General features: G+C 41.4%; 1 protein-coding gene across 3 annotated transcripts in view; it reads left to right on the forward strand.

Moving 5' to 3' along the window:
- Window positions 1–8,335: 8,335 nt before the first annotated feature.
- SLC8A3 (solute carrier family 8 member A3) overlaps window positions 8,336–12,203 on the forward strand; it is a 149,827-nt gene continuing 145,959 nt past the window's right edge. For all 3 annotated transcript variants that reach the window (XM_056851590.1, XM_056851591.1, XM_056851592.1), the window contains exon 1: window positions 8,336–10,129. In XM_056851590.1, the coding sequence (XP_056707568.1) occupies window positions 8,364–10,129 (1,766 nt within the window). In that variant the 5' untranslated portion in view covers window positions 8,336–8,363. The remainder of the gene's footprint in view (window positions 10,130–12,203) is intronic.

Below are 12,203 nucleotides of genomic sequence, written 5' to 3' on the forward strand. Positions count from 1 at the left end.
AAGGATCAAACCGGTCATGTTGAAATGGATGAGAGACCTAGGTTATAATATTGATTTGGGGATTTGGGAAAAGCTGTGGAAAAATGAATTTAGGTTTACTATTTCGAATGAAATAAGAGAAAATTTATATAAAATGTTTTATAGATGGTACATAACTCTGGTCTTATTAAGTAAAATGAAAAAAGATGATAAAGCGCTTTGCTGGAAATGTGGTACTGATACAGGTACATTTATGCATATTTGGTGGTTTTGTAAAAAAATTAGGAGATTTTGGCAATTAGTTATGAATGAGACTAATAATTTGATCAAAGTAAAAATTAAGAGAGATCCCGCTTTTTGTTTATTGGGTATTCCAAAAAAAGAATTGGATAAAGGTGACAGAGTCATATGTCAATATAGCTTTGCAGCAGCAAGGATTACAATTGCTAAAAAGTGGAAGCAAACAAATAAACCTTCAATTAAAGAGTGGAGAGAAAAATTATGGATGTATATGCAGATGGCCAAAATTACAGCATCTTTACATGGTAAAGACATGGAGGAATTTAAAATTATATGGTCAAAGGCCGCTGCATATTGGGATAAATTGGCAAAAACGGATTTTAAAAATATAGTTAACGAATTATAGTACAATGTGATTTTAATCAATGTATAATAATGTGATTTTTTCTTTTAGTCACCACACTCCATCAGAAGTCCATGGGTGATGGGCACTGTGGTGGGGGGTGGGATTTTGAATTAGGCATAATATATGTATAATAATGTATTAACAGAAACTTACGCTCTATACATGTATGTATTATTTTTTCTTTTATTTCTTTTCTTTTCTTATGTGTATATATATATATTTTGGATTTATTATAAAAAACTAATAAAAAAAGTAATTTTGTTTGGATTCCTTAATAGCTTCAAGATATTTTTTTAGGAATAGTTGTCAGTTATTCATACTGGGAAGCATGTTTTCTGTCTCTAACATCCCACCCCATCTCAAATAGGATTATATTATTGGGGTTTGTACACCTCACCCAAGGGATCCTTCCTAGATAGAAAAAGCATCTTAGTCCAAGGGGCAATTTCTTTCTCTTTGCTGCCCCTTCTGTAACTATCCTAGGAAAACTGGAATTTAAAGATGTGTGTGTGTGGGGGGGGGGGATGAAAGCAGAATGCAGTCCCATGTACTCTGGCTTGGGAAATTTCTGGAGATTTGGGAGCAGTGCCTGGGGATGGTGGAATTTGGAGAGGCAAGGAACCTCAACAGGGATGTTCTGCCATAAAATCCACCCTCTGAAGCTATCCTTTTCTCCAGGGAAAATGATCTCTGTAATCTGGAGATCAGTTGTAAATCTAGGAGAACTCCAGGGCACCTCTGGAGATTGGTGACTGTAGGCTACAAGGAGCTGCCATTTGCCTTGCATTTTTTGCCTGCTGTGTCACTGGCAGGCTTTTTGAGATTTTTTTTAAAATTGGCAATGGGTATTGCAAATTAAAATTCTAATGAAGTATTGCCATGATAGCTAAAGTCTCAGCTTTCATCTTTTAACATGAGAGGGAGGGCATCTTGGCCATCTTCTGGGGATGGAGTAGGGGTCACTGGGGGTGTGTGAGGGAGGTAGTTGTGAAATTCCTGCATTGGGCAGGGGGTTGGACTAGATGACCTTGGTGGTACCTTCCAACTCATGGTTCTATGATTCTAAGTCCCTAGCCCTTTCTATTGCAGGGTTAAAAGGGGGAAGGTATTGCAGAGTTAAAAGGGATAGAGACATACTTAAAAAAAAGAAAGCTGAGACTTCAGCAATCATGACTGTATATCATTAGAATGTTAACTCACAATAGCACAGTAACAATTACTTTTTTAAAAAAACTAAAAAGCCTTCTGATGGGATGGGAAGGAAAATGTTAGCAATGGTGGCAGGAAAAGTCAGTTGCACTGTATTGCACAGTTATGAAGGAATACAGTGAAGGAGCCCATCGGTCAGCCATGAACAGGTCAAAGGAGAGTAGGCCTACTCTGCAAGTAGGATTGCCAGGTCCCTGTTTGCCACCGGCGGGAGATTTTTGGGGTGGAGCCTGAGGAGGGTGGGGTTTGGGGAGGGGAGGGACTTCAATGCCATAGAGTCCAATTGCCAAAGTGGCCATTTTCTCCTGGTGAACTGATCTCTATTGGCTGGAGATCAGGTGTAATATCAGGAGATCTCCTGCTAGTACCTGGTGGTTGGCAACCCTATCTGCAAGAGCTATTCCACAGAAGAGTGTTGTCTTTTCTAAAAAGTTGCTGTTCGTAGAATGTTCTGGCAGTGTTTTTGTGCAGAGCTTAATTTGGGTCAGGGCTTGAGGGTTTGGCTCTGAAATCTTCTTGAAAACTTTAGCCTCTGGTGTTCGAGACTAACACTGAAAGTCAGATCTAAATTAGAAAAGGAAATGCAATAACTAGCCTTTCAGGGAGCAAGGCAGGAAAAAAATCTGCCCTGTCTGAATTAATCTGTGTAATGCCCAGAGATGTGTTATTTCTTTCTATCCTCATCTATCCCAAGGATGTTGGATGTGCATTTGTGATTCAGAAACCACAAAATCAATTAGCTCTCTTTTTCTGCAGTTTGTCAGACCTGGTTTTGTTCATTTTCATTCTTACCTTTCTATTTTGCTTGTCATTATACATTCTTATCTGAAACAGAAAAGAAAAAGGCTGTTGCTGATGTTGGAGAGATAGTACCTGCTTGGGAAAGAATATGCTGATAACCATGCCATTTGAGATGCAACTGTTACTGTTAACATTCAAATGATTTGTGGAATATATTCAGTACTGCAAATTCTCTAGCAATCCTGAGACATCTCTGGTCTATGTATACAAACTGTTATATACCGTCTATGTATATAAACTTTTATATAATGTCTCTCCTGGTATGCCCCCCAGAGAGCATTATACTCAGCAAATAATAACCTTGTGGTGGTCCCTGGCCCGAAAAATGTCCAGCTGTCCTCAACTAGGGCCAAAACATTTTCAGCTGGGGCTCCGGCCTGGTGGAACTCTCTCTGTAGTGAGACCAGGGCCCTGCGAGACATCGCACAGTTCCGCAGCACCTGTAAGACTGAGATGTTTCACCAGGTCTACAGTTAAGGACGGCAATGGTATCCATCATAGCTGACCTCCCTTCCCTTTCTTTCATAATTTCCCATCTTATACTGTTCAACTGGGAGCTCTGATTGCTTTCCCCTGGGTTCACTCTGGATTCCTGGGATGATTTTAGCACCAAACTGATATTATTAATAATGTTTATTATATTTGATCTAGTTGTAATGTATATGTGTATATATTATGTTTTATGATTGTTAGCTGCTCTGAGCCCGGCTTCGGCTGGGGTATAGAGTGGGATATAAGACTAATAAATTAATTATTATTGTTGTTATTATTATTATTATTATTATTGCTTACTAGGTTTGCCAACCTCCAGGTAGTGAACTCAGGAAAATAGATAACCTGTGCTGAAATAGTATAGACTGAAAGAGAATGCAGCACGAGGCTCAATTGCAAAGAAAAGTTTTTATATATATATATGTATATATATATAGCAATAATTATAAGAACAAAATTGTATACTTCATTCATTAACAAAGCAGAAAGTAAATTTACTCTGGAGTAGAAAGGAAATTTACTCAAAAGTAATATATTGCAGCATACAAAAAGTTGCCCCACAGGGTATAAATTTACTAAAGAGTAGAAAGAAAATTTACTCAGGAGTAATGCCACGCAGGGCTTAATTCTCATCAACAAAACAGAAGTAACTCATGAGTAATGTGTTACAGCACACATAATTACACACACAAAAAGTTTACAAAAAGCCTCACAAGGCTACAATCTATCAATAAGCCACTCAGGGCTACTATTTATCAATTGTGACAGCAGTCACAGTATAATCACTGAAAACCAGGATGAAAGAGACAAATTAGCTAGAATAATAATAGCAGGTAGGTGGCAAGAATGCGTTTCGGAAAAAACCTTCTTCAGCTTGCTAACCAGATGGCTGTTGTGAAAACCGCTGCTGCGAATTGCTTTCAGGTGTTAACAGGTATTTGTGGCATGTTTCTGAATGCAATAAAATGAGCATCATCGTAACAAAGGTCAATAAGTTACCAAATTTTAAACTACATGTACAACTATAAAAGCAAGGATAGAATAGCTTACCCACATCTCCAAAGAGTAAGGAGTATAAACTCAAGGATTGTCAAGATGGAAATACGGTGCCAAAGACTTCAATAGATACATTCAGCTGTATCATATGAATGACAGGCTGTGCAGCATATTCAAGAAAAAAAGTAAGCATCATTATAACAGAAGTTTATAAGCAAAGATTATAGAACCCAAATTTAAACAGCATGTATAAGTATAAAAAGCTTACCCACACCATCAAGGAGTAAGGAGTCTAACCTCAAAGATTTTCATTCAAAATGAGGCTTTCTGCACCACATTTCTATTCTGAAATAGAGGCATACCGTCCAAATCGCAAGATGTCATAGTCTGGCTATACACTGCATTGGTCAGGATGCACCTGGAGTACTGGGTGCAGTTCTGGAGGCCTCACTTCAAAAAGGATGCCAACAGAAAGGAGTGGGTGCAGAGCAGTCTGATGAGGATGATCAGGGGCCTGGAGACAAGCCCTATGAGGAAAGGCTGAGGGACTTGAGAATGTTCAGTCTGGAGGAGGTTGAGGGGGGACATGATTGCTCTCTAAGTATTTGAAAGGCTGTCACTTAGAGGAGGGCAGGGAGCTGTTCCTGTTGGCAGCAGAGAACAGGACTCATAATGGGTATAAATTATGGGCAAAAAGATATTAGGAAAAAATTTTTTTACAGTGAGAGTAGTTCAGCAGTGGAATGGGCTGCCTAGGGAGGTGGTGAGCTCTCCCTCACTGGCAGTCTTCAAAAAACAGCTGGATGAATACTTGTCAGGGATGCTTGAGGCTGATCCTGCATTGAGCAAGGGGTTGGACTGGATGGCCTGTGTGGCCCCTTCCAACTCTATGATTCTGTGTATCTCTTCAGCTTGGGAATTTCATTATGCACACCCCTAGTGCAGCATAGTTGTTAAGTGAATGAATTCTGATCCAGGCCCATGGAGGGTCTGCCCCCTCATTCCCTTGACCACCCTAACAAACTCTCATTCTTACTTTTAACTGGCCTATTATGGCCACCCACAATTGTACTCAGTATCTCCCCCAACACAAAATTTCAGGCTATGGGCTTATCACTGCCATCAGCACACTGCTGCAGTGATTGTAACAGTGTAAGGTGTGTGAAGCACTTTCAACGCTGACAGCAGTAATAAATGTTGTTGTTGTTATTATTGAGTCTTGACTATGAATGCATATAGGAAAACATAATAAGTGGTGATGGAGCCTTCTGTGTGGCATTTGTTTTAATTAATAACCATATTTCTCCTACACAATTTAAAACTAGACCATTAGTGAAGAATGTTATTATTTTTGTGCAGCTATGTTACATGCTAAAACTTTTCTGGGGATACCTATAATAGTCATATCAGCTGTATAGACGTGTGCCTCACTTTGGACTAATGGACTTGTATTGTTAAACGATGCCTCAGTTCTCAAGGAAGGAGATCAAATTAATCTGTGTGAAATACTTCACCTTGGACTCTAATGAAATTGCTGCCAAAGTGGCTAGATGACTTTGCTGTAATCCTAAAGACACTTTTCTGGGAATAATCCCCATTGAATAACATGGGACTTACATCTGAGTAGTTATGCTTAGGATTGCTCCCTTTGTTACTTTATTAGATGGTAGACAATAGTAGCTAACAGGCTGAGGTGTTGTTGTTGTTTTTGCCATCAAGTCACAGCTGAATTATGGCAACCCCATAGGGTTTTCAAGGCAAGAGACTTTCTGAGGTGGTTTGCTATTGCTAGGGCTGCCAGATCCCTCTTCGCCACCAGTGGGAGGTTTTTGGGGCGAAGCCTGAGGAGGGCGGGGTTTGGGGAGGGGAGGGACTTCAATGCCATAAAGTCCAATTGCCAAAGTGGCCATTATCTCCAGGTGAACTGATCTCTATCGGCTGGAGATCAGTTGTAATAGCAGGAGATCTTCTGCTATTACCTGGAGGTTAGCAAAACAAGAAAAGAGCACCTCCGTGCTATTAAACAAGCTAAGCTGCTGCCTACACTTGGGAGTATCCTACGGGAACTGGTGAACTGGCTTCATGATGATATATAGAATCTAATTAAGCTTGGATACTTGATTGGAAATGGGGCTGAAGAAATTTTGAAACGGCCGTCCCCCACCCATCATGCTTAATGAAGACTCTGTGATCATTTATACATGTACCTGATGGACTTTTAAAATACTTTTCTATATACTAAGAAGATTCTACTATTTATAGACTGTACTATTCATAGACTGCATCAAACATGTTTTGTATATTTTGTATATATTGTTTATTGTCACTTGTTGTAGTCCATTGTACTTGTTGAAATGTTTTGAAACACAATATACACATGTTGTATTATTGTACTGATTTCTTCCCTGCCAGTTTCCATTACCTGGAGGTTGGCAACCCTAGCTATTGCCTGCCTCAGTGTCATGACCCTGGTGTTCCTTGGAGGTCTCCCAGGGTCAGGCCTGAGTATGTGTGACTGGCCCAAGGTCACCCAGAAAGCTTCCATGGCATGAGTGGGGATTTGAACCGGGGTTTCCCAGGTCCTAGTCTGACACCTTAACCACTATACCACACTGGCTCTCAACAGACTGAGCCACAGATGAGCAAATTTCCTTGTTTGAATGAATTCACTAGGTGTTGTTAGGTTAGCCTCTCCGCCCCCCTCCCCAATCTGCAATAATGTTTTACTTACAGGGTTGTAAGGATTACAAGATAGTATGGATGAAGCTATTAAACACTAACAAGTGATATAGAAATGCCAACAATTATTGCTGGTGGTGTATCCAGCACTAGTGATCTTGGGATCACCAATCTGTAGGTAATGGTAGTCTGATGTTACCACTTCTCCAAATCCCCAGTATAGTGGAGGGAATTAGTAACAATGATACAATATGATTGGTCCTTATTCTAGTGATAGTCTTGACGCCAGAACCGTCCTACAGCATTTTGGCTCCTGAAGTAGAAAATCTGAATTCATACTACACAGCAAAAAAAAAACAAAAAAAAAAAAACACCTCTCTGTGTGTTTTCTTCTTGCATGGTGGGTGGGTGGGCAGAACCCCCATGATTATAATTAATTAAATAACTCTCAATATACCTACAGCTGTCATCTTACTCCGTTTCATAGTGAGGCTGGGCATGGTGAATATGATACTTTGGTAGTAATTCTGATATATTGGGATCATCTTTGGATGACTTGTATCTAAAGCAGTGGAATAAACAATTCCCTCTGAACGGAATGTATAGACATATGAAGATACCTTTTAATGAGTCTGACCATTGGTCTCTCTAGCTCACTATTGCCTTCTCTGACTGGCAGCTGCTCCTCAGGGTCTCAATTTAAGTGAAGATGCCTGGGATTGAACCTATGACCATCTATATGCAAATCATTGGTTCTATTAGTGAGCCACAACTTCTCCCCTAAGTAGGCAGCACTTTGCTTATCAGCTCAATATAGCTTGCTCATCATAAATGTTGCAAACAATGTTGCTGTTTAGATATGCATTTAAGCAATCACTAAAGTGAATACAATTTTCTAAGGGCCTAACTATACGTTACAGTATCCCGGGGTCTGCCACAAGGCTATTTGATGAAACATGCTTTGTGAGTTCTGTGCTGGGAACTCAGTTCTCAAGCACATGTGTACCCAATTTAGATCAGAACCATAGCATACATGGAGAGGGTAGTCTCAGCCCCCCCCCCCCCCGATTTTCCTGACCTGAAATTGCCTTAGGAGATGCTATTTGCTCCACTAAGGAAACCCACATGTAACCATCAGTATATTTAAATTTCCCCAACAGGGCATACAGTAGATCTCCAGAGCTGTTCTAGGTCTGGAAAATGGCATGGAGGGGGTGAAATCCCTTCTCCTTATGCATTGTGCTCCTGATCCAAATCAGGGTCCCATGCATCTGGGAACTGAGTTACCAGTATGACACTTGCAAAGCACATCTGATCAAAAGTCCTCTTAGTGGACCTGGGGAGGATGCAGAGATAATGAAATGTATAGTTAGGCTCTAAGTATCAGCACCAATGCACACTTTGTCAATATTGTTTGACGCATTAATGCATATATGTAAGAAATCTATACCTCCTTTTGTTTTCTTTGGTTTCAATCATGTTCTTCTTATCCCTTTGTTTCAGATTGCTGACCTGATAAGAAGAGCTGTCACCTGTGTAAAGTGGAAATTAAATCTTGTGTATGGCGTGGTTAAGGTTGCAGCCTGTCACCTCAGCCTTCCTCCGCTTTGGCCTCATTACTTTTGTACTGTTTTTACATGGTCTGCAGGTGGACGCTGGAATCGGGGCAGTTTCCCCCATCGTAGGACATAATGACTCATGCTTAGGTTCTTCTGAGTGCAAGGAAGGTGTCATCTTACCAATATGGTACCCAGAAAACCCATCTCTTGGGGACAAAATTGCCAGGGTTATTGTTTACTTTGTTGCACTGATCTACATGTTCCTGGGAGTTTCTATCATTGCTGATCGCTTCATGGCATCCATAGAGGTCATTACGTCACAAGAGAAGGAGATCACAGTCAAGAAATCTAATGGAGAAATTACCACAACTACTATCCGAGTATGGAATGAAACTGTTTCCAATTTGACCCTCATGGCTCTTGGTTCCTCGGCTCCTGAGATTCTTCTATCTTTGATAGAAGTGTGCGGTCATGGGTTTGTTGCTGGTGATCTGGGGCCTTCTACCATAGTTGGCAGTGCAGCTTTCAATATGTTCATCATCATAGCCATCTGTGTCTATGTCATTCCTGATGGAGAGACTAGAAAGATAAAACACTTGAGGGTTTTCTTTGTCACTGCTGCATGGAGCATCTTTGCATATATATGGTTGTACATGATCCTTGCAGTCATCTCTCCAGGTGTGGTCCAGGTGTGGGAAGCCCTACTCACTTTGTTTTTCTTCCCTGTTTGTGTCATCCTGGCTTGGATAGCAGACAGAAAGCTTTTCCTCTACAAGTATATGCACAAAAGGTACCGTACTGACAAGCACAGGAGTATTATAATTGAGACGGAGGGGGATCACCCCAAGGGGATTGAAATGGATGGTAAGATGATGAACTCCCACTTTCTGGATGGAAACTTAGTGCCTATGGAAGGGAAAGAGGTAGATGAGTCTCGCAAAGAGATGATCCGGATCCTCAAAGATCTGAAGCAAAAACATCCAGAAAAGGACTTGGACCAGCTAGTGGAGATGGCCAATTACTATGCTTTGTCTCATCAGCAAAAGAGCAGGGCATTCTATCGGATTCAGGCTACCAGGATGATGACTGGAGCAGGCAATATTCTGAAAAAGCATGCAGCTGAGCAAGCCAAAAGAAGCACTAGCTTGCACGAGGTGCGGCCAGAGGAACCTGAAGAATTCATTTCGAAGATTTATTTTGATCCTTGCTCCTACCAGTGTCTTGAGAACTGTGGTGCTGTCCTCCTAACCATAGTTCGGAAAGGAGGGGACATGTCAAAGACAATTTATGTGGACTATAAGACAGAAGATGGTTCTGCAAATGCTGGGGCTGACTATGAATTTACAGAAGGTACAGTTGTTTTGAAGTCAGGAGAGACTCAAAAAGAGTTTTCAATAGGGATTATTGATGATGACATCTTTGAGGAAGATGAGCATTTCTTTGTGCGCCTCAGTAACCTCCGGGTGGTTGAGATGGATGAACCTCCTGATCTCAACAACTTGCCATATCCCAAGGCCATACTTGCCTCTCCCTATGTGGCTACTGTAACTATTTTGGATGATGATCATGCGGGCATCTTTACCTTTGAATGTGATGTGATACATGTCAGTGAGAGCATTGGGGTGATGGAGGTGAAAGTTCTTAGGACATCTGGTGCCCGAGGCACAGTCATAGTCCCCTTTAGAACAGTTGAAGGGGCAGCAAAAGGAGGTGGAGAGGATTTTGAAGATGCTTATGGGGAGCTGGAGTTCAAGAATGATGAAACTGTGTAAGTACCTCATGTTAACTTATTCAGTTATCAATTATTTTTAACCTCTGAATTTTATTCCATCACAGGTCAATTTGGGCCACATAGAATGGACTGTTCTCTTTCCCTCTCCTCTAGTCTCCATACTTACCTTCTCCAGGCAAGGACCCCACAGCAGAGCTAGTCTCTTCTGCTCTCCTCTCAGGAGTGAATACATGGGGTTTCACATGCCTCTTGCACAGCCTAATGGGAAGACATACAAAACCTTGCGCCGAGTATTACAATTCAAACAGGCCTAATTGCTGTCATTCCTAAGGACACTGAGGCCTCAGTTCAGAACAGATTTGCTCAGTTGTCATACTGACATGCAATTTGCATGGTTTGCAGTTGTAGAATCTAGATAATCAAAACTGGTATCTATATGTCCATCTAAACAGCTAGCTTTTCTTCCTCTTCTTTCCAATCATCAAATTAATTGTTCTCTTTTTATCATGCAGTTCAGTATTTGGACTGCTCTGGAAAAAAAGGAAAGTTTAACCAGTTTTAAAGAAATATGTCTGGACAATAAGATAGCCTATTTTTCTGTTGTGGTTTGGTAGCATGCCCATTTTCCATTGCCACTTATTCTGATCCATAGATTTGATTAAGATCAAGGCTAGTCTTTGCAAGATGCCTTCAGTGCAACCATCTCTTTCAGCAAAGTTTAGCTCCGGTTGACTTTTATTAGCAACCCATGTAACTTGTTATACTTTTCTATGTATAAAATGTCAGCATAGTCAACTTTCTTCTTACTAGTTAATATTGATCTATTTCAATTGATTTCATTAGCTGATCTGCTCTGATGTTGCAATACGACTGAGCTGGTCTTGCGTATGAATTAGCTTTCCAGTTTTAAACTTGGTGAGTGAAGGCATTGGCTACATTCAGGCATCATGAGCAAACCTCAGTGTGTTTGTGAAAAAAATGATCCTGGAAGTCCTCTGGGTTTAAGGCTGCCAACTTCATGTAGGGAAATTCCTAGTGATTTGGGGATGGAGCCTGGAGAGGGTGGAGTTTGGGGAGGAGTGTAGGCTGCTGGTGGGGAATCTCCTGCTTCAGGTCCCTTTGCCCTCCACACTGGAAGCATCAGCAGGAGAAAAATTAAAAAGAAAAACAAGGCCTTGTCTACTTACAGGAAGTTCTTAGCATAAAGTTCCTGGCAATTCCTAGAGCTACCCAGTGGTGACAAAGAGCTCTAGGAGTTGCTGGCATTCCCATGATAAGAACTTCTGTTTTTAATGTAGTTTCCAACAATTTCTAGAACTACCCTTTGTCACTTCTGGATGGCTCTAGAAATCACCAGAAACTCTATGATACACAAGTCCTTATTTGTCTTTTTAATTTTTCTCCTGGGATTCTTCCCCTGTCACAACCCTCCCCTTGGTTGCCAGGCAGTGCCTGGCAACCCTAGAGGGAAGGGGCCTCATCAGGGTATAATGGCATACAGCCCACCCTCCAAAGCACCCATTTTTTCCAGGATAACTGATCTCTGTAGTCCGGATATCTCCAGGCCTAGTGTAACCAGGTTGCTCCCGGCCACTGGCAGGGGGTGGGGCCGTAGGCAGGCCAGCTCCAGGTTGGGAAACCCTTGGAGATTTGGGGGGTGAAGCCTGAGGAGGACAGGGACCTCAGTGGGGTACAATGCCATAGAGTCCACCCTCCAAAGCAGCCAGTTTTTGCAGGGGAATTGATCTCTGTAGTCTGGAGATGAACTGTAATTCTGGGAGATCCCCAGGTCCCACTTGGAGGCTGGTATCCCTAGGTCCCACCTGGAGACTAGCAACCCTATCTGGGTTATATGCTCCATCTTCTTGCAGGAAAATTAGTGCAGGAAAATTGAAGACTTCATGGTTCTATGTGACTGAAGTTCCTCATCTGCCTTTAATCCTGGCTTAGAATCTGCCTCCTTTGGTTTTTCTGTGTAAGCCAGAGAACAAAGCACCTTTTGCTTTGCTTCGGACATCATAACAGACTGGCTAGATCAATAGAACCAAGAAGGATTCAGTTGTCCAGGTACACAACAGGACAACAGGGAGAGACTAGGGGGCAAATGAGA

This window comes from Euleptes europaea, chromosome 6, assembly GCF_029931775.1.
Source record: "Euleptes europaea isolate rEulEur1 chromosome 6, rEulEur1.hap1, whole genome shotgun sequence".
Classification (NCBI taxonomy): Eukaryota; Metazoa; Chordata; class Lepidosauria; order Squamata; family Sphaerodactylidae; genus Euleptes; species Euleptes europaea.